At 41.6% G+C, this 23,797-nt stretch overlaps 1 protein-coding gene across 2 annotated transcripts in view; it reads left to right on the top strand.

Annotated features, from left to right (window-relative positions):
* Nucleotides 1-609: 609 nt before the first annotated feature.
* The window catches only part of PXK (PX domain containing serine/threonine kinase like), a 100,690-nt gene continuing 77,502 nt past the window's right edge, over nucleotides 610-23,797 (top strand). For both annotated transcript variants that reach the window (XM_063426866.1, XM_063426867.1), the window contains exon 1: nucleotides 610-780. In XM_063426866.1, the coding sequence (XP_063282936.1) occupies nucleotides 679-780 (102 nt within the window). In that variant the 5' untranslated portion in view covers nucleotides 610-678. The remainder of the gene's footprint in view (nucleotides 781-23,797) is intronic.

The following is a 23,797-nucleotide window of genomic DNA, read 5'->3' as shown; positions in this document are numbered from 1 at the left end:
GCTAAGTGCCCCACCATCCAAAAACTTTACCAGCCCCCACTGTCCCCTTACAATTCTCACCCATACCAAAATTAATCCTATGCTCCTTCTCTCTGCACAGCTCCAGCTTGAGCCGAGTGATTTAATTTCCGACTCCAAACCCCTACCCCAACTAGAAAAACCTCCAAGCACCATAACTACTTCAGAGTACCTCTCCCCCATGTAACCTCCACTACAGCTCAGCACAGGAAGAGCCTGGCGTTTTGGAGTTTGCAGAGTTCAAATGCTGTAAAGGAAACATGAATCCTACACAGTGCAGGACATTAGATTACTATGTCACCATGAAGCTGTGACCTGTCCAGGACTCCATGGTGGATGTGGGAAGCCCACCTGGGGTGAGTGACCCACCACACACTGCATGCTCCAAGCAGGCACTACTTCTCCCAGCCTGAGCCTGCATAGTCATGCCTGTCACGTAGAACCCCGACTATTCGCCGACGTCAGCTCCAGTGTAGCCCCGCCCACCCGGCGCATTCAATCTCCATGTAACTCCGCCTGCGCCTGGTTAGTTTCTTTCCGTGTAGCCCCGCCCTACTCGAACCGTCATGCTACCAGTAGCCACACCCCCTCCGCGTCGTAGCCCCGCCCCTCAGCCAGCAGGCCCCGCAGTGTCGGTGCGGTCGGTCTGTCCGGTTAGTCATGGCGTTCATGGAGAAGCCGCCGGTAATGAAGGTTCTCCTGGATGACACGGTGCCTCTTACCGCCCTCATAGAGGCCAGCCAGAGCCTTCAATCCCACACGGTGAGACACTGACACTGGGCTGACACTAACTCTCATCACAAGCAATGCATGGTTGGATGTTCTATAACATATATTAGATGTTCTAAAATATATATTGGATGTTCTATAATATTTATATTGGATGTTCTAAAATATATATTGGATGTTCTATAATATTTACATTGGATGTTATGTTTTATAGTAGATATTGTATCTTCTATAATATAAACCTTAGACATTATATCTGTAAATATTCAGAATTGATCAAGATTGTCATACCAAATAAAAAAAAAATCCCCAACATAATATTCTTTAAAACATAGAAACATAGAATGTGACGGCAGATAAGAACCATTCTGCCCATCTTGTCTGCCCAATTTTCTAAATACTTTCATTAGTCCCTGGCCTTATCTTATAGTTAGGATAGCCTTATGCCTATCCCATGCATGCTTAAACTCCTTTACTGTGTTAACCTCTACCACTTCAGCTGGAAGGCTATTCCATGCATCCACTACCCTCTCAGTAAAGTAATACTTCCTGATATTATTTTTTAACCTTTGTCCCTCTAATTTAAGACTGTCCTCTTGTTGTGGTAGTTTTTCTTCTTTTAAATATAGTGTCCTCCTTTACTGTGTTGATTCCCTTTATGTATTTAAATGTTTCTATCATATCCCCCCTGTCTCGTCTTTCCTCCAAGCTATACATGTTAAGATCCTTTAACCTTTCCTGGTAAGTTTTATCCTGCAATCCATGAACCAGTTTAGTAGCCCTTCTCTGAACTCTCTCTAAGGTATCAATATCCTTCTGAAGATACGGTCTCCAGTACTGTGTACAATACTCCAAGTGAGGTCTCACCAGTGTTCTGTACAATGGCATGAGCACTTCCCTCTTTCTACTGCTAATACCTCTCCCTATACAACCAAGCATTCTGCTAGCATTTCCTGCTGCTCTATTACATTGTCTGCCTACCTTTAAGTCATCAGAAATAATCACCCCTAAATCCCTTTCCTCAGATGTTGAGGTTAGGACTCTATCAAATATTCTGTACTCTGCCCTTGGGTTTTTACGTCCAAGATGCATTATCTTGCACTTATCCACATTAAATGTCAGTTGCCACAACTCTGACCATTTTTCTAGTTTACCTAAATCATTAGCCATTTGGCTTATCCCTCCTGGAACATCAACCCTGTTACATATCTTAGTATCAACATAAAAGATAATGTAATCTATGTCAATGTAATTCTTCATGTCTTTCTTTCAATGTATTTATATTGAGATAAAGACTGTATTATAAGTATTGATTGAAGTATTCTATTTCATTGAAATATCTCTGTATGTTATATTTGCATGACTTTATCTTTTGTTGCATGTGACTTGAAACTAACAAGGAACCCACATGCGATTTATATTCTGTGGCTGTTTGACATAAATTTTAATAAATGTACACATTAAATAATACAATCATATGTTGCGTAAGAAATTAGGTCATCGTCTAAAGGTGATATAAAATCATGAACTTACTTTATAAGTACATACATGTAGAGAATTGTTATGTTTCGCCAGTGTAGTATTTTGGATCAAATCTATCTCTGAAACATAGTCTATGTTAAATAAATTTCTCTTCTAACTAAATTTTACTGTGAAAAAAATTTGGTGATAGATCATATGTATTACAGGTTTTGGTAAAGGAAGAGTTAAGCTATACTGGCCTACTCACAGTGGTTTTAGTCAGATTGCAAGACAGGAGGGCTTATATTGTTAAGTTTCATTTCTCGCTGATGTGACATTGTACCATGTTTCACTCTTGAGGTGTGTGCAAGACATTTTTATCATGTTTCACTCTAAGGTTGTGTAACTCTTGGACAATGTCCATACAAAACAACTAATTAAGATCATAAAAGATATTAAGGTTACTGGAAGCTGTTCTGCTAAAGGTTAATAATGTCCTGTGCTTGTAGTTGCAAGGCTTGTTTTGGAAATATAAAACCTTATGCTTTAGCAAACATGTTTTGCATGTCGTACCCCGGCAAAACGATTGCTTGTATGGTAAATTGCACCTTGCGAATATGTTTGGGAAAACAGTCCTTGGTGTTATTATTTGAAGTTCTGGGAATTATTGGCACCAGAATAAAAATTTCAATTCTGATGAAATGTCGCCTTTGTGTGTATGATTGCATCAATACAGAGGCGTTATATATCCGTTACTGTGGAAGTTTCATTCACAAGAAACCTGTTTCCTGTTACATTAGTCAGGTCAGTATTAAGATGACGCAATTACTTTATTTTGTGTAGCTCAGGGATTGAGAAAACGTCTAGAATTTAGGAACTCGCGCCATGTGATAAGACAGGATTTTTCATTCTTTGGTTTTTTTTTTTGCTTGAAATGTAATTAAATGTATAACTGTGCTCACAGCATGTGTGACTGGCGGACTGTTAAAACCATTTATTGTATATTTTTGATTGGAACCAGTGGGGGAAGATTTATCAGTGTTGACGCATTTTTCATCAAACAGAATTTGGCCACTGTAAATTTTGCTTCTAAAAGTTTCTGCCAAAACTTTGTAATGTACGTAAAGGGAACATCACACTTTAAGAAATATGATCAAAATAATAATGAAACAGTCACTTTTCAGAACACATATAAATATCACTATAATATCTCCAATAACAGTGATAGATTTTCTGAATCTAACTAGGAACATGGCTACTACAGTGTTATGTATACATGATGTAGTTAAGCAATACTCTATGTCCATAGAATTCACTAATTAAATCTTTTAGCCTTTGCCACTATTTCAGACACTCTCTGGGGGCATTTCAAAACAGTACTCAGCTTTTTTTGTTGGTCACTTTTCTTTGCATTACGGTAGATGATAAGTAAAAATTTGCCAGGATTTGATCTGGACAAGGATATCTGAAATTGGCCCTATCTTTCCTTAGCCATCTTCCACTATGTCTAAGTATCCCAAGCTTAGTTGCAGTTCTCCTCAGGACCAACTAGTCTTGTCATTCAAACTATGTATTGTGTGCCCATCCTCTGCATTGTCAGCCTACACTGAAACCAAGTGACTTGCTGCAAAAATCAACTAATCATATGGCCAGAGGGAGTTCTAGTATGTAAAATTTGAGGGAAGGATAACAAACGTTTATGCTCAAACGTGCATAACCTAAACTCAGACACATAATCCCAGAAAAGACCATATACATTTGGACACAAATATGCAAACTCCTAATCACACTTTCAGACACACAGATACACACATCTTGACACACAGCGTGTGTCTGTGTGTGTGTATCTGTTTGTGTATGTGCCGGTGTGTGTCAAGGTGTGTATATCTGTGTTTGTATGTGCCAGTGTGTGTTTCTCTGTGTCAGTGTGTATGTGTGTGTATATGTATCTGACACACACACACACACAGGCACATAGTGGCACACAGATACACACTGACCGCATAGGGACACACAGATGCACACTGACACACACACACCTTGACTCACAAATACAGACCGTAACATACACATGCACTTGCATCCACAGATACACACAGGCACATACACAAACCTTGACCCACAGACACACATACACTCTCACTGACAAACACGCATATTCTTTGACAGACACACAGACACACATACCCTCCCCCCCACACCCCCCATAAAAAAAATAGTTTTTTTGTATGTGTCGGTGTGTGTTTGTGTGTCACAATGTGAGTATCTGTGTTTTAATGTGCCCGTGTGTGTGTGAGTGTATGTATCTGACACACACACACAGGCAAGTAGTGGCACACAGATGCGCGCACACACACACACACACACACACACACACACAGTGTCTATCTTTGTATGTGTCGGTGTGTATCTGTGTGTCAGTGTTTATCTGTGTGTGTGTGTGTGTATATATATATATATATATATATATATATATGTATATATATCTATCTCTGGCACACAGATACGCACATTCAGAGGCACACAGTGACACATACACACTTCCTGACTCACAAATACACACACACTCAGATACACACAGTGACATATACACACACTTGCACCCACAGATACAGAGACTGGCACATATACACACATTGACACATACAAACACACTGATATACACTGACATACTCTTTGACAAACATTCTCTTTGACACAGACAAACACATATACACTCTCACTGACAAGCACACATATACTCTTTGACAGACACACAAACCCATACAAACTCCCTAACAGGCACACATTTTACTGGCACTGGCAGTGCGGGCATGGAGTATCTATGTCCCATTGGTCCATTGGGGTGGCTGGGCTGAGGGTGCGGTCTCTGGGGTCCAGTGGGGCTGCTGGGCTGAGCGTGCGTTCCTTGGGGTCCAGTGGGGCTGCTGGGCTGAGTGTGCGTTCCTTGGGGTCCAGTGGGGCTGCTGGACTGAGCGTGCATTCCTTGGGGTCCAGTGGGGCTGCTGGACTGAGCGTGCATTCCTTGGGGTCCAGTGGGGCTGCTGGACTGAGCGTGCATTCCTTGGGGTCCAGTGGGGCTGCTGGACTGAGCGTGCATTCCTTGGGGTCCAGTGGGGCTGCTGGACTGAGCGTGCATTCCTTGGGGTCCAGTGGGGCTGCTGGACTGAGCGTGCATTCCTTGGGGTCCAGTGGGGCTGCTGGACTGAGCGTGCATTCCTTGGGGTCCAGTGGGGCTGCTGGACTGAGCGTGCATTCCTTGGGGTCCAGTGGGGCTGCTGGACTGAGCGTGCGTTCCTTGGGGTCCAGTGGGGCTGCTGGACTGAGCGTGCGTTCCTTGGGGTCCAGTGGGGCTGCTGGACTGAGCGTGCGTTCCTTGGGGTCCAGTGGGGCTGCTGGGCTGAGCGTGCGTTCCTTGGGGTCCAGTGGGGCTGCTGGGCTGAGCATGCGGTCCCTGGGGTCCAGTGTGGCTGCTGAGCGGCTGGCGTGCAGGTGGCGAGGGATCAGTGATCTCCCTGCTCAGCTCCCTCATGCGCTTCTTAGTGATGCCGGAGCTGGAGTGACATCATATTCCGGCTCCAGCATCACTGCTGTGCGCGCAAGGGAGCTGAGCAGGGAGATCACTGCTCTCTCTCTCTGCCCGCGACCATTTTATTTGTAAAAATGTTGGCAGAACCCCAGTTGTGCTCTCGTGGAACACCAATTGGGAAACGCTGCATTAGTGTGTCCTCCTTAATGTCTAGGGGAGCATTCTGTATGCAGTGTTTAAATGCTGGGAAGAAGTGATAACATATTATAGGCTCGCAGTCAGCTGTGGAGCCTTTATAGTCCATTTCAGTTCAGGTCATCATTCTATCTACCTAGATAATATAGCGATTACTGCAGCAGTTGGTAGCACTAGCAGTTGACAATTTGGAAACTAATGATAGCATCACTGTGTCAACAAACAAAGGTACCAGATGTGCAATTGGGAGTGGATAGCATCTCCTGGAAGCCTCGTCAATGGGCGATACCTGCATTCCATTAGACAGACCTGCAGGTTAAATACATAGTTTTTAAAATACTATCTCAAAGCTGAGAGGCAAAATCATAGGTGCCAGGTGCCCTGTTTGCTTATATATGGGAACTGCTGCTATGTCTTTCTAAAGCATAAGTGTTGGAGAGTCTATTGGTTTAAAGGGTATCTAAAATCTTATTATATTTTTTAAAACAATGTACATGCATCCAGTAAATTAGTGACTATCCCTTTGGGGGTCTTTGCATATTTTGGGGTGCCACAGTAGTTATACATGGTTAAATCTTTTCCCTGTGGGTGCTATCAACAATCCTTGTTCCATGTGGGTACTTACCAATAAAATGCCTTATTCCAACAACTGCCGGCAATGATAGCTGTGGGAGCCGACCATAAGACTAAGTAGTCAGCCTCTACTTTGTCTTATGTCTTTATAATGAAATTCCAATGCAGGCCAATATGAGTATTTCATAAAGATTCTATCTTTATGAAATATTCAAAAGCAATTTTGCCATAACAGAGCTACTTTAAATTTTTAAAGCGGCACGGTCATGCCGAACTTACCTTTCCCCAATCGATTCCTCTTCTCTCCCTTTCTCAGGATCTGTTCTTCATTTCTTCCTGTCTGCTCTAGTTTTCTTAAAAAATTAAGACAAAGTAGGAACTATTTCTCTTCTGGAGGTTTCCTACGCCATGACCAGCGGAGGAGCAAAGTGTGCTTCGTTTCCGGTGGTCAGAGCAATTTTCCTATAATTCTTAGCTTTCCTCCTTGTTCCCGCGATGCTTCCTGTCAGTATTGCCGAATGTCCTGTCACTTAGACAGAATGCCGGCAAAACTGCTGAATTGCGTCCTAACAGAATGAGAACAGTTTCTCCATTCGTGTTAGGACGCAATTCGGGACTTTGTTCGGATCGCAATTTTATTCGAATGAATGACTCCGATCCTATTCGTGCTGTGGCTGCATCTTGCAGCCGCTTAGTAGATAACTCCCTAATTCCCACGGTATCAGGGAGCTATCTACCAAAAGGCTGAAAGACCTAAATTGGTCTTTCAGCCACATTTACTGGGAGGAAAGCTAAGGATTATGGGAAAATTGTTCTGACCACCGGAAACAAAGCACACTTTGCTCCTCCGATGGTCATGGCGTAGGAAACCTCCAGAAGAGAAATAGTCCCTACTTTGTCTTAATTTTTAAAGAAAACTAGAGCAGACAGGAAGAAATGAAGAACAGATCCTGAGAGAGGGATAGAAGAGGAATCGATTGGGGAAAGGTAAGTTCGGCATGACAGTGCCGCTTTAAATCAACTGTTACCATTTTTGTTTCATGTTACATCCCTTGAGCCTCGTTAACTTTTAAAGTTTGGAAATACCCTTCTCATGTGGGTTAGTGGTATGACTTCAAAACTAGATTATGGAGGTTTCCTGCACATAGCTTGGACCATTCGGTTACTTTAGTTAAGTCACCACTGATGTCAATGCATACTAAGCTTCCGAGGATGTTTATATGCTTACTCCGTGCCTCATTAGTTGTAATGCGGAGAAATTAGAGCATTTCAGATAATCATATGTTTATTTACAGTAAATTTAGTCTTACATTTGAATTGCTGTACAAGACTGCAAGTAATGTAACATCATTGTGTTATTAAAAGATACATGTTTACCCTTTGATTACTCTTGTTTACTGTTTACACTGAGGGGGTGGACATTTTAGCTATCTTTGACCTAAAACACCACTTATCTGCTAATGCATAAAACCTTTGAGCTTTGGGACAATACCTGAGTTTGTTTATGAGAGAACTTGCACATGCAAAGATCTGATCACACACACAAACCTTTGATTACTTGAATATTTGTTCAGATAAACTATGCTTCTGACCAAAAAGGCATTGTTAGCTGTCCCAAAGACCAAGGTGAAGTCAAAAGATGCACTTAAAGTAGGTATTTACCTTTACAAATTAAGACCGATTTTAATACTGTAAGATTTTATTGTCCATTATAATACAAAATGACGTGGTTTCTCTTTAAGCACTATCACTTGATGTAAATACTATAGTGGAACAGAAAGTGAGAATCTGTGAATCCTAGATCATTCATTGCATGTGGCATGTCTGGAAGGCAGTTTATCTGTCTTTTGAAGTGAAAGCACTCAGAGCGAGGTTGAGAAAAAGTCATGTTGGGGTATTGCGGTGATGGCTAAAATTGTCGCACAGATATTTGTAAACGAAAATGCTTGTGAATCATGACCCAGCAAGAAGGCTGAGACTTCCATAAATCTGGAAGACCAACCTCTGCCTTTTTGCAAGTACTTGCATGATCTTGTGATTTTACAATGATAATTTGCTACTGTGGTTGAAATTTGGCAACAGAGAGTGTTTCTTAATTTTAATTTCCTCTTTACTCCTGGGTTTTTGAGAACACCAGACTTTGACTGTAATAACATATAATTTTCCATACTTCTTCAAATCTACATTCCAAATATTTGACAATATAAAAATATAAGTGGAACTGGTGATTCTCAGACCGTGTCTGTGTATTTGCATGTGTTTCAGAGTTTGTGTGTATGTATCACAGTGTATGTGTGGCAGTGGTGTGCATACATCTCCGCATTCTAACACTACACACAAATACACCCCTGCATTCAAACTTCAACACTACACACAAGCACACGCCTTCATTGAAACGTCAACACTACATACAAACACACCTCTGTGTTAAACACCAAAATTATATATAAACACACCCTTGCAATAAAAGAAGCACTACTTGTAAATGCATGCTTGCATTCAAACACCAATACCACATACAAGCACACCCAGACATTCACACAGACATACTCCATACAAATACATGCTTACATTTAAACACACAAACCCTGCTCAGTGCTAAATCCAACCCTACAAATATGGGAAAATGGTAGAGCCCCAGCTGTTAAAGCATTGTTGGAGTTGCACGACAGATGACGATCTCCCTTTGCGATCAGGGGCCCAAAAAATTCTTGCATCAAGGCTATCACTCCTTTAGTTCCGCCACTTGTTGGAATGGTGGGAGGGGGGCAAGCTTGCTTCCGTTCCATTCAATATTAAAAATGTCCGTGGCACTGGCACACCTTTAGGGGTTAAACCATTTACAAACGTTTTAACAAAAAAAGTATGTGCTCCAGGGAATTGCACTGCTCCCCGTCCTTTCTTTTTATGAAATCCTAGATAGTGGATGGCAGGGGCACTGCTGATATGGTTTAGAGAGGTCAGCTGACACTCTTAACCAATCAGTAGCTTTCCTTTAATAAACAAGGTACTTTAGTTTTTTTAAATAGCACTTGTTTTTACCTTGATAAATCTCCCCTAGTATACTGTTTAATTGTGCCCAATGCAGCCATTTTATTTCAACCTCCATAGCTATGACAATGTCTGTGTATATAAATATCGAAATGTGTTTTTTTGTGTTTCCCTCTCAGATGACGTTATTCACAAAACTTACAATTAAAGTGAATTAAAAATATGTATAGCATTATTTTAGTCTAAAATAGCCAAACGTTCCACAAAGTAATAGCACACCAATCGGGAACAATCCGCACGTTTCGGTATATTACGGTCTATGTAGTGTAAAAACTGTGGGAGGAGTTATGGTGGTAAATTTGGCTATAAAAGGAATAATAATATATGTGTGAGATAACATTAAATGGTCTTGCTATGCAAGAACACTTAATGATGTGAGTGCAAGAATGTTTAAATGTGTGTCTGTATGTGTGTGTCTGTCTGTGAGTGTGTGTGTTGGTCAATGTTGCATTGGCTTCGACTGGACCGTGAAGTATGTGGAGGTGCATGGAGGCACGCAACGCCACGTTACATTGACGTGCTCCACCTTCACAGGGTTTCAAGAAGTAGCGGGAGGATTAGATATGGCACATGGAGGTAGAGGGGGGTGCTGTGATTTAGTAGAGGGGGGGGACTGGGATTTAGTAAAGGGGAGTGCTGTGGTTTAGTAGAGGTGGATGCTGTTTTTTTTTTTTATACTGTACTTTTTAAAATAAATCTACCGTATATACTAGAGTATAAGTCGAGTTTTTCAGCAAATATTTTGTGCTGAAAAACCCCAACTCGACTTATACTCGAGTCAATGTCTGTATTATGGCAATTTACATTGCCATAATACAGACTGGGGTCTGGCAGGAAGCACTTACCTCTCCTGCAGCTCCTGTCAGCTCCCTTCTCCTCCGCATCGGTCCGGTCAGCTCCCAGTGTAAGTCTCACGAGAGCCGCGGGGTCATAGTGCGGCTCTCGCGAGACTTACACTGGGACTTGCAGAGGGAGCTGACCGGACCGGCGCGGAGGAGCAGGGAGCTGACAGGAGTTGCAGGAGAGGTAAGTGCTTCCTGCCAGCCCCCCTCCACTGAACTGCCAATGCCACTGGACTACCAGGGAGGGAGAGCCCCCCTCCCTGCCATGTATCAAGCAGGGAGGGGGGACGAAAAAAAATAAAAATAATAAAATAATAATATTAAAAAAATAATAATTAAAAAAAAATTAATATAACAAAAAAACTATTAATATTAAAATAATAATAAAAATGCCCGCATCACACTCTGCATCACACTCTGCATCACACTCTGCATCACACTCTGCATCACACTCTGCATCACACACTCACACTGCACATAAACTTAAACCTTGTTTATGTGGCATGTGCCAGACTTTGAGTTTGACATGCTTGACGTAGGGGTTTCCTACCCATTCCCTTTGGTTTTGGTTTTTGTTTGATTTTACATTTACCAAAGTTTGCCAAAACTTATAAGGGATTTGTTGCTGGATGAACATGTTGCGCACACATATATTCTAAAGTTTTTGTCTTAAGTAAGGAGCAGAAATCATTATTGTTGCATTCTCCGTGCCCTTACACAGGTATGTATATTGAGATAAGCAGAATATCTTTTCAATATAAGTCAATCTGCTATATGCTAAATTTGGTTTATTTAGCTGCCACAGTTTGACCTGTAAAAATTTTTTTGCATTGGCCTCCTCAACCAACTTTCTCTAATTGAATTAGATAGAAAAATGCGTATGTAAATAGTTTATATGTCTTATGCCATTACAAACATAACTAAGCTTATATCTCACATCGAAACCCCATGAATGTGTATTTCTATATTAAAACAGAATTCTGTATGCAATTTGTAAAATGAGTTTTAATTACTGTGGAGCCTTAGTTCTCTCCCCCCACCCCACACTCTCTTTCTCCATTAATAGGAAATAGTATATGTATCCATCCATTCATCCACAGGTCTTCATAGCAATATTATTTTGCTATAATAAACCCACGGAACAAAAATTTATGATTTTTCAACTTGAAAAAGATCTGGCATGGTTGAAACATTTTTTGTTGTTGTTTGTTTGTTTTCTTGTCACATGGATTTATTATAGTAAAAGATCTATCTATCTATCTATCTTTAATTTTCTACATGTGCAAAATAAACATTTCCGTACTAATTTACTTGCACCATTTTGTGACATGTCATGCATTATAAAATCAAAGATCCTGTCATTTTAGGCTCTTTGGGTTTATATCTAGTAGACAGAAGTATGCTTTTACATTCGCTCTGTTTTGACAACCTGCTATGGCCTAAATTAATTTTCTAAATTTTTTATTAAAAACAGCAGACTTGAAAATCAGTTTTAAATTCAAACCATAGATTACCTGGGGAAAAAGAAAAATAGGAATGCAATAAGAGTTGAGTAAATAGCATGGTACAATAGCGAATTAATTGTTAAAAGAAATAGCCTGATTGGTGATTTATTCTTTTTTTTAAGGTTTTAAAACTTGTCTTAGAATTGCAATGGAATATGAATATGAACCTGTTTTGTTATTAGTTGGGGTGATAATTATCACAAAGCTTGAAAGAGTATGTTATATCTATTTTTCAATGTGTGGTGTGTGTATACGTCTGTCTATCTATTTATCTGTAAAATTATACAAATACATGCGTATAATGCACTTTTACCTAAGGAAGAAGCCTTCTGGAGTTTCACCTTGGGGACTCACAGAAAATCCATTGCTTTATTTCTAAGCAACACATTTTGAGCCTTTCCTTTAACCTTGAATGATATAGAATATGGCACATAACATTTATGCATCATGTGCTTAAGACATACTTTGTTTATAGTTGTTACCATGACACTTCCACTAATCTCATTTACACAATCTTGCTTTAGGTACTTGCTAATAGTGGATGCTTTTTACTTTGTATATCCTCACTGTATTGAACTGTTTCATTGTATCCCCAGAGGTAACTTTTGCCTCGTTTCCACTGAGCGGATCGGTTCGGTTCAATTCGGTACGGTTCGCTATTTTGGGTGTTTACATTATGAAAGTGGTCCATACAAGCGAACCGTACCAATCCATTCAGGGTCCTGCTTCAGATGTAGGGCCATAGAAAATGGAACGGTTCGGTTAGGGCGGAACTACTATACAATCCATTGATTGGTGGACAGGAAGAGCATTTTTTCTAAACCCTGTATGGCCCTGAAGGTCTGACTTGCAGTGGAGACGCTCACCAGAATGGGCTGGTCCATTCTAAACCTTCCAAACTTTACCAACCCGAACCGATACGCTCAGTGGAAACGAGGCATTTGTGACAGTGTGTGTTTCTTCCCCTTTGTTTTTGCTTGGGAAATGAAATTGGGTTTCTCTGATTACTTTGCTGTACAGCACATATGTGAAAATTACGGAAATCCCAATATGTCCTTGCTGGTAAAATGAAATACAATCTATGTATATGCAAGTAATGCAAAACACTCATCTTCCCCACGGGTAAATAGGGGTACTTCATGGTCCCTTGTTGCCTTTTATTTTAATGTTTATAATTTTTTTTAATGTAATTTTAATCTGCTGCACAATAGCCAGCAGAAAAAATAAATGTTTTGGCTTTTGCATGTAATACAGCATGCACATTCACATGTCTGAACTAATATTTTAGCCTTTAGTGACTGGCTAAATCCCTATTCTTCACTAAAACATAGATAAAAAATATCCATATTCTACATAGACACTGAATTACTGTAAAAAATTTTTTTTAAATTCTTTATTTTTTGCTGTGCATAATATGACAATAGGCTCACTCAGCCATGACAGTAGTAACAAGCGTTAACAGGTATAACAAGTCAAGCATGGTCTATGCATAGACGGCACAGTTTTTAAATTTTATGGAGAGAAAACACAAACAGTAGGTATAGATATCATGTAACATACGAGCTTTCTTGTCTGTCTCGCCTCTTGTGAGATTCAATATTTTGCAGCTAGACAGAGTTGGCAAACATAAGCTTAGGGACATGTCATTAGCAAAAGTCACTGTCTGTGTTGATCAAAATGGTAGTTTAGTATACTAACAAGTAATTAACGGTTTTATAACAATGCGTAATCTTTACATATGCAAACACAATCTGGCTAGCTGACCGGTTGTCTGGCAGTAATTATACCTGGGCCCCCCCCACCGGGACCGCTGGCATACAGCCCTATGTTCAGGCGTAGCTCTCCAGATTTGTAGTGCGGTACACAGCGTAAGGATGGAGCAGTGTCCCCGGTTTAGGGGTATCCTCATATAGCTCTAATATTTGTGCCCCAGGTAAGTCCTGTGCCAGATATCAAGGTAGTGTCAGCCGTGTCCCGGGTTGGGCTAGGAATGAGAGGAAGAAAACAGAGAGAGAGAAAGAGGGGACGATTTTGGGGTTGGGACCTGTTTTAAGCAGTTAAGAGAGGGTGGTCGTTATTCATTAATCTTAGTAAAAAAAGGGGGGGGGGAGGAGGCCGGGGCTAGGGCGGGGACGAGGTCCAAGCTGTCAATGTGTCGGCGTCACTCCCTCCCCATGTCGGTACAATCCCAAGGTTCCCATATTTTGGTAAATTTTTGTGTGGAACCTCGCATGCTAGCCGTCAGTTTATCCATCAAGTGGATCTCCCTGATTCTTGCTATAACCTCCGGCATCTTTGGGGTATCTTGTTGCAGCCATGTGGCTGCTACTGCTTTTCTGGCTGCTAGGGTGAGTTTGTGTATGAGTTTCTGCTCTGCCCTAGTCCATCCCTCGACCGTACGGGTCAAGGGTTCTGGATAGTACTGCCCGTATCAGTTGCTTAACCGCGGACCAGAAGAGGACCATTTTTGGGCATTCCCACCACATGTGTAGGTAGGTGCCTCGTTCCCCACAGCCTCTCCAACACGTGTCAGTGTTGGTTTTGCGCATTCTGCATAGCGTCACGGGGCTGGTGTACCACCGAAGCAGTGTTTTAAAGGATTGCTCCTGTAGTGTTACGCACACCGACGTGGTGCTACTCACCTCCCATATTTCCTGCCATTCTATACCCTCGAGAACTTCCCCTAAGTCCCGTTCCCATAGGTCAGTGTACCTCAGCGGTCCCCAGTCCCCGTTCGCAGAGCAAAGGTGGGCGCATAGCTCCGTTATCATCCCCTTGGGTATCGATTCTGCGAGGCAGCGTTTTTCAAAGAACGTCTTTTGTTGCAGTGCCGCCCTTTGTATAAGGGGTTGTTTCGCGAAATCCCTCAATTGAATATAGCGAAAGTAGTCAGCGGGAGTGAAGTGCCTCCCCTGTGCGAGGTCATTAAAGCCAATAAACTCAGTGCCCTGATACAGTTGGTATATTCTCTGGATACCTGTCCTTTCTATATTCCTAAACTCCCTGGGGGCCATGCCTGGGGGAAAGGCTCTATTTCACAAATAGGGCATGAGGGGGGAAGGAGAAGAGGCCAGTTTGTATTTAGAGTAGGTAGAATCCCATATTCGTAAGGAGGTGAGGATTGTTGGGCATGTAACTCTCAGTATGGATCTATTTTCTTTAGGTATCCACATCGCAAACTGTGGTAAATCGGTCCCTACCATGAGTGATTCTATATCCACCCATTTTCTGTCGCCTGGGGGGGGAGTGCCACATTATAACCTGAGCTAGTTGGGCTGCTACGTAGTAATAATAGAGGCAGGGAAGGCCCAATCCGCCTCTATTTTTGGGTCTATAGAGCACCTGCCTCGAGATCCTATGCCTTTTATTCTGCCATATGAAAGCACATATTGCTCTCTGGAGCGGGAGGAGTTGGGATTTGGTGATGTATACGGGTAGTGCCTGGAACAGAAATAGGATACGCGGCAGGACATTCATCTTTGCTGCATGAATTCTTCCTATCCATGATATGGGTTTGTCCTGCCACTTGTCCAGATCCGTCATAAGGGATTTAATCAGGGGGGTATAATTGTGCTGAAAAAGTCTGTCCGGGTCAGCTGTTAGACGTATCCCTAGGTATTTGAGGGATGAGTGCTCTATATGTATGTTGTGCCTATCCCTAATCGCCGCCGTGTCCGCCACCGTCAATCCCAATGGAAGAGCGCTAGTCTTAGTCATGTTTACCATGTACCCTGAGAGTATTCCGTACCTCGTAAGATCTCACTAACGGCAATCATTGATTCTGTCGGGGTCGTCGGCGTAAGCAGTACGTCGTCCGCATAAGCAGACACGAGAAACTCCTGTCCGCCAACAGGCACACCTCTCACTCCCGGGTGTCGTCGCAGAGTTTGCAGTAGTGGCTCTAGAGCTAAAACAAAAAGGAGTGGGGATAACGGGCACCCTTGTCTCGTTCCGTTGTGTAAGCTAAAAGGTTGGAGGGGGGCTCCCGTAACTTGTATCTGTGCCCGGACGTCCCTGTACATGGCTCTAACGAGTGTAATGTATTCCTGTGGTAGCCCGAAGTGCTCCAGTACAGAGAATAGGAATGGCCATTTCACTCTGTCGAAAGCTTTTTCCGCGTCCAGGGAGACCACTAGCGTGGGTGTGCGTGCTGTCGCCTGACGCCAGATCAGGGCGATGTTACGGCGTGTGTTTTCAAACAACTGTCTCCCCGGTATAAATCCGACCTGGTCGGCATCTATCAGGGTCGTGAGGAAAGGGTTTAGTCTGGTCGCTTGGAGTTTCGCTAATATTTTCATGTCGTGGTTAATTAATGAGATTGGTCTATAGTTTGCTGGTGTTAGCAGGTCTTTCTCGGGCTTACGTAGGAGCACAATGGTGGCCAGGGACATATCTCTATCAGGTGTACCCCCGTCTCTCAATTCCTTAAATAAATTAAGTAGGTGGGGAGTGAGGGTTTCCCGGAACGCTTTATAATATCCACCATCAAAGCCGTCCGGCCTGGGGGCCTTATTTCCCTTAAGGGCCGTAATGGCGTGGTCTATTTCGTCTTCTGTGATGTCTGCTGCTAGTGTGTCTATAGCTTCTTGGGATAGCTTGGGCAGTCCTAGGTCGTTTAAGTAGTTCTGTATCTGACTCTCTTCCCTGTCTCTGTCTCCCTGTGCGGTGGGTGAGTGGTTATAGAGCTTTTTATAAAAGTTCGTGAATACGGAGGCCACTTCTGTCGGGGTGGTTTTTATAGTGCCGTCGGGGTGCCGAATCGAGGTAATGTGTGTGCGTCGTTGTCTGGGGTTCAGAGTCCTAGCAAGGAAAATGTCAATTTTATTGGCCTTTTCATAAAATGTCCGTCTCGTGTACGTCATGGCCCTGGCCGTGTCTTCTACCAGTAGGGTTCGGATGTTATGTCTCGCCGTCGCAAGGCGTTGGAACGATTCCATGTCTGGGGCGGTTTTATGTTACTGCTCTAAATCCCTCAACTCTGTCAAAAGTCGTTCCAGGGTTTGGAATTTAAATTTTTTCTTTCTGGTTGCAAGGCGAATGAAAGCCCCCCTTATGACGGCCTTATGGGCCGCCCAGGTGGTAGTCGCTTTTAGTTCCGGGCTGGTGTTAAGCGTAAAGTACTCTTGGAGCTCTTTACCGATTTGTGTAGTAATGTCCTTGTCTCTAAGCAGGGACGTGTTCAGTTTCCATGTCCATGGGGTCGCGGTGCAAAGGTTTCCCAACGTCAACGTGATATCCGCATGGTCGGACCACGTTATAGATCCCACTGATGATTTCTGGACTCGGGCCAAACTGCAGTCATTAACTAGGAACAGGTCTATCCTGGAGTACGTGTCGTGTGGGGCAGAGTGAAAGGTGTAGTCGACCTCCCCTGGATGGTGTGCCCTCCATATGTCTATCAGGCCCATATTCCTTATAAACTCGTGTAGGAGTTTGTCCTGTCCCCCTCTACCCTGGGATCTCGGGATCCCTCTGTGCGCGCTTCTGTCTACGGCGGGGCACGGCACCGCGTTAAAGTCCCCCCCATTATCACCATGCCACGTGACAGGGCTCGCAGCATGTTCTGGAGGTGATCCCAGAATCCCTGTTCCGGTTGGTTAGGTGCGTAGATGTTGATGAGGTGGTCCGAGTGCGAGTGGAGGGTGCCAGTCCGGGTCTATTACAGTATTCGAGACTTGGAAGGGACAACTATGTCGTATCAGAATCGCTACCCCGTTACGCTTCCTATGTGTCCTGGCTTCAAATGAGATACCGAATGTGTGATCTCGCAGTTTAAATTGGACATGTTTCGGGAGGTGGGTCTCCTGCAAAAAAGCGATATCTGACTTAATTCGCTTCAGCTCACGGAACATTTGACGTCGCTTTCTAGGGGCATTCATACTGTAAAGTTTTTATTGCACGGTTTCAACTTATCCCTAAATGTAAATCACTTTGCCATCTTACATGCTTGAATTTTTGTGCTGTTTGCAAATAGTAGCATATTTGGACCTTCGCACATGGTTGCCCAAAAGGTCCAGATGTTTTAGAACCAAAACTTCAATTTTAAAGGCTAGCAAAGTATCATTAATTGTAGTTTTTAATCATCTGGGGATTTACCGATGTGGGACCCCTTTTTGTGAAAACTTGAACTATTGTATATAGGCTATATGCTTTTTATAGACTGTATTAAAAGAAGTCATCATCTAGGTTTGATAACAAATCCACTTCATGTTCAAACTCGGCATATCTTACTCTCTTATATCAGAAAAGAGAATAGAATCTGGAAAGACTGTTAATAATTACCTTAATTAAAAAAATAAAAAAAATACTATAAATGTCTGCAATTTGTGTACAATAAAGTATCTCCAGTTGAACTCCATTTCTAAAAAAAAAAATGTTTATGGTTTAGCATTTTGCGTAAACATTAATAGTTTCTACAGGAACTATTACATAGATTACATGTCATTTTGTTGCAATAACAAATATAGCGCCTTTGTGTTTTTTTTTGGATACTATAAAATTTTTGAATTATATGTGTCTGGAAAAGATTTTTGAAAACGATTTTCAATGGAATCTGGCTATGCCACAAAACCAACACCTGAAATACACAAATCTTTCCAGGTTTCTAGCAGAATCTGTATATTCTGAAGAGTCTGATATTTGGTCCAATGTTTGCCCCCTGAATATATAGTTACATTGTACCTGGATTTTGACTAAACCGCCAATGTGTTCACTTAGAATGCACCAGTTTTACATGGAATTTGGTCACTCCTTAATGCTTTTACCATGACCAGACCCAAAATAAAACCAGGAAGGCACCTCTGTGGAGAATGTAGTCCAGGACTAAGGTAATTCTGGCCTCTGCCTGCATGCTGACTGAGCAAGTATATAGAAGATGTGTAAAATCCCTGTTCTAATGTTTTAGACATGTTAAATGAGAGTTCCTAGCAGCCATTTCTGTTCTGTGCTGTTTGGGCTAACGAGGAAGCATTAGCCTAAGCAGAGATGCGTGGCAGTGATTAGCTGAAAATGACAGCTGTCTGCATTCGGCCTATCAGACCTGGCCATAGTAGTATGGATATAGAAATGTGTCATCTCTGCCTAGCCATACCTCCAGAGACCGTCATTCAATGTCAAAATGCTCAAAAATGGTTTAACACTAAATGGAGAGACAGTGCCGGAGGAACTATAACCAATCACCAAAACCTATTCACAGAAATTGTGACTCCGGAAAGGACTTATATAATTTTAGTAGATGCAAATGCATGTGTTACCTTAACACACCTGTCACATGCATATAAACACTTTCCTCAGTCTGTGTTAAATCCTTTGGCAGTATTACAGTTGCACTCTGTGCACTATACTCACAACAATTCAGTGTAGCTATTCTGTGCAAGGATTGTTAGTGTCTATGTCAATTGTATCCATCCAGGATGTCACTGATTGGCTGAATGCCAAGCAGGGGCAGTGCCGAAGACTCCTGTTTATTGTCAAACTGCTGCCAAAAGTTTTAACAAAAATGGGATTGCACCCACAGCCTGAGCCATTAGAGATGGCTGTAGTAGTTATGGTGCATAGTGCTTCCTTTAAATTCCAATACCTGCTATGTGACTGAAAACCATACTTCAAATGTTACGTTAAACTATAAAGGAATGTCAGTTTTTTTTGTTTTTTTTTTAATTCTTTATTTTTGTTCATATCGCATGTTCACAGCTTTTAACGGCATTATATGGCCATATGTAGGAAACATGGCGTAAAAACATTATATAGGTAAAATCACATTAGCCATAGATGCGTAACCGCCTAACATCAGGCTTGTATATGCAACATGAGGTTTTTGATAGGAAAAGTGTAGGTTTAAGTAAAACTAGACGGAATGGATATCAGTACACATATACTCTGTACATCCTCTACATTTACAGTGTTACGTGTTGTCGAGCATCGTTAGAAGAATGTATGTTACGCTGTGTGTGTCAGGAGCTTATACAAGGCTAGTTCAGGCGATACCAGTCCCTGTAGGGAGCGATGCGTACAAAGATATGTAGGGGGGGGGGGGGGGGTGAATCTTGGCGTTGTTACAGCTTTGTAAGTGTGCCTACGGAGCCAAAGAAATAATAATAACAAGACTTCTTAACTTAAAAATTATGAAACTAAAAAACTTATGACACAAGGAAAATCTACAGTTAGTTCAGACGGTGTCAAGCTGGAGGGTCCGCCGACCCAGCTATGCCTCTCCTCGGGACAAATGGGGGGATCTCTTCTACCGACTGTGTTCTTCTCTCATGTGGTGGAGGAGCTTCTGCCGAGATTCCTAAAGCTTGGAGGAATGCAGGTGCGTCTTGGAGGGTGGAGAGAGGGAACTTCTTGCTGCTCTTTTCTGCCACTAGGTGGTGTGGGCCCCATTTGTACGGGATCTCCACCTCTCTCAGTATCTTTGTGGTGGAGCGGAGTGATTGCCTCCAGTGCATGGTTGCTCTTGAAAGATCCTTATAAAAGGATAGCTGGGAGCCCTCAAAAGATAGCGAGGGAGATACTCTCGTGGCACTGAGGACTGCGGATTTATCACAGTCTCTTTGAAATTGCAGGAGCACGTCCCATTTTATAGCCATTTTGATTTCTTTTTTTTTTTTTAATTCTTTATTTATGTTGTGCATGAGTTAACAAGCAGATTCGCACTGCCACAATAGCTAGTGCAAACAAGGCAATAAACAATGAAAAAACATCAGTGTGGCTTCATATACATTGCACATTTTCTTTTTTATGAGAGAAATATTCAGTAAGCTAGAGACCAAGGTCTAGGCTAAGCTTTTCATACATTGTTACGTGGGGCTTTGCTATCTAGACTGATAATAGGTTAGTACGAGCATAAAAGTAGAAATACAACATGCTTTGGTTTGATCTATATAGCATATGACACATGGGTGCAGATAGTATTTAGTGGACTAACATCTAGTGATGTCCCCTCTGCGCTCCCTGGATAGTCTAAGATAAGATCATATATTCACTTCAACATATGCCACAGCAGCGTGGTTCAAGAGGAGCAAAAGGTTAGATAGAAGCATGAGAGTGCGCACGTTTGTGTATATATCTGTATACTTAAAGCTTAACTGAACAGTGTTTGCGTGAAGGTAGAGTAGGGTTAAATAGGTGTTGCTCATCGACTCTGGGTTAGGTAAATTAGTGTGTTTGAGGAGTGGTAGCTTGTGTTACAGTGTGGCAGAGGTAGGTCTGTGTGTGGAGCCTGGACATGGTATGCTGTATATACATAGGCAGTAAGGTGCTAATGAACATACAAAAACATTGCTTCGTCTTGCCAATACGTCACGGTAGCGTCCCTGCATAATCTAAGCACACGTATTTTCTGCGTTATCAAGGGTTAACTGTTCACTGGTCTGGTTCAAATAACTGTCAACACAACTGCTTTTCGGTGGCATGGTTGTGGAGTAACTAGGGCATCCTATCAATAATGTAGGCATTAGAAACAGAACTAATAACAATTATAAACATGCTGAAATAGAATGGCAGACTATACTGCGACTGTGACTCTGGGTCTCAATGGCAGCTTCCTATGTGGAAGTAACAACATTATGTCCTAAGAGCAGAGTAGTCGGTGGAAGTCCAGGCAAACGCATTAAAGAAGGAACATAAGATCAGTCTCAAAATACCACTGGTTGAGGCCAATATGGGGTTTTTGATTTCTTTTTCACCTGACTATACATATACTATCTACCTGACGAGAAGCCTAAAGAATCCTTAGGTGGGGATGATACCACCCAAGCGCCTACATTGAGCAGTACAAGCCTGCTCTATATACTGTGAGTAGTATATTTATTCTCTTTTTATACCTTTTAATTACTATACAGAGAGCACTATATACTTTATTTTATCTCCCTGGGTCGAATAATACCAACTTGGACGTTGAATCTGAGCCAGATACTCGCCAATCAATATTACTCCGCATATCCTTGAGTGGGGATTATTCCACTTCACGTGCGTTATATCAGAGCTAGGTTCTAGCTCTGAAAAGTGTGAGTAAGACTACTTTTATTTTATTTACCATTTTATTCATCTATATACTGTGCCATTGGAGTTCCTCTTGTTTTTTCTCCACATATTACTTCACTGGATTTCAAGGACACCTTTGTGAAGACACACCCCATTTTACGCCTCAGGATCCCTGTTCTTATACATGGCATCTACCATTATGGACTTATGATAAGTGTTTTGGACTATTGCCAATTATCCATTTATATTTAATTTAATATTAAATTGTATTATTTTATATTATTTATTATATACACTCTTATGTTTTACTGTATATTTTAGGCGCAACCTTTTTTTGTTCTATTTTGCATCGTTTCTTAACATTAGGGGATTATAGGGGACTCCCCTTTAAGGATTGCAGCCTTACTATTATTTTCTTGTGTGGCAATCTAGCGCTGATTTTTTTCTCTTTCCAATTAGCGGGACCTGCCTGACAACCCATGCCGAAAGTAAAGGGAATTTAATTTGCTAGCACTATATTTAACCCTATAACTTTCCAAGACACCATAAAACCTGTACATGGGGGGTACTGTTTTACTCGGGACACTTCGCTGAACTCAAATATTAGTGTTTCAAAACAGTAAAATGTATTACAACGATGATATCGCCAGTAAAAGTGACGTTTTTTTGCATTTTTCACGCACAAACAGCACTTACACGGACGATATTATTGCTGCAATACTGTTTACTGTTTTGAAACACAAATATTTGTGTTCAGCGAAGTCTCCCGAGTACAACAGTACCCCTCATGTACAGGTTTTATGGTGTTTTCAAAAATTACAGCGTCAAATATAAGGCTTGTTTCATTTTTTTCACATTAAAATTCGCCAGATTGCTTACGTTGCCTTTATGACCCTATGGTAGCCCAAGAATGAAAATTACCCCTATGATGGCATACCATTTGCAATAGTAGACAACCCAAGGTATTGCAAATGGGGTATGTCCAGTCTTTTTTAGTAGCCACTTAGTCACAAACACTGGCCAAAATTGGCGTTTTTTGCATTTTTCAACACAAACAAATACTAACGCTAACTTTGGCCAGTGTTTGTGACCAAATGGCTACTAAAAAAGACTGGACATACCCCATTTGCAATACCTTGGGTCGTCTACTATTGCAAATGGTATGCCATTATGGGTGTACATTTATTTCCTGGGCTACTATACAGTCTCAAAGGCAACGTAACCAATCTGGCGAATTTCAATTTCAAATGTAACACGCTATATTTGACCCTGTAACTTCCCAAAACACCATAAAACCTGTACATAGGGGGTACTGTTTTACACGTGAGACTTTGCTGAATACAAATATGTGTATTTTATTGCAGTAAAAGCAAACAGTATTATGACATTGACAGTTAAAATGTCATGTAGAACTAAAAAAATAAAAAAAATCTTATTTTCTCCCATTTTTTTCATATTAAATTATGTTTCATAGCTAAATATTTGATATTAAATGAAAGCCCTGTTTCCCCTGAATAAAATGATATATAATAAGGGGGGGTGCATTTAATATGAAAGAGGTGAATTACGGTTGGACAGACATATAGCGCAAATACCAGGTTTTGTTTACATTTTGTTTCGTTCACAACTTGTACATTTGGCCGCGGTGTTAAGGGGTTAATCACTAAAATCCCTCCTCCGGCCCAGCTTCTCACATTCTGCATTAACTGGGCTTTAGTGAGGGAGCTGGATCTGTGCAATCTGTGTGGAACATTCAGTGTATCATATAAATGGAATATACTAACACAATGCACATCTAGCATATAACTCAGAATATTATAAGAAATCACACAAATATTTTCAAGCACCCCAAAATGCACTGCATATTAGAGCCCCTCACTCATGCACCCCAGAATATATATCAGTTTCTT

This window comes from Pelobates fuscus, chromosome 7 (assembly GCF_036172605.1).
Source record: "Pelobates fuscus isolate aPelFus1 chromosome 7, aPelFus1.pri, whole genome shotgun sequence".
NCBI classification, from domain to species: domain Eukaryota; kingdom Metazoa; phylum Chordata; class Amphibia; order Anura; family Pelobatidae; genus Pelobates; species Pelobates fuscus.
This window is presented reverse-complemented; position numbering and strand designations above follow the sequence as displayed.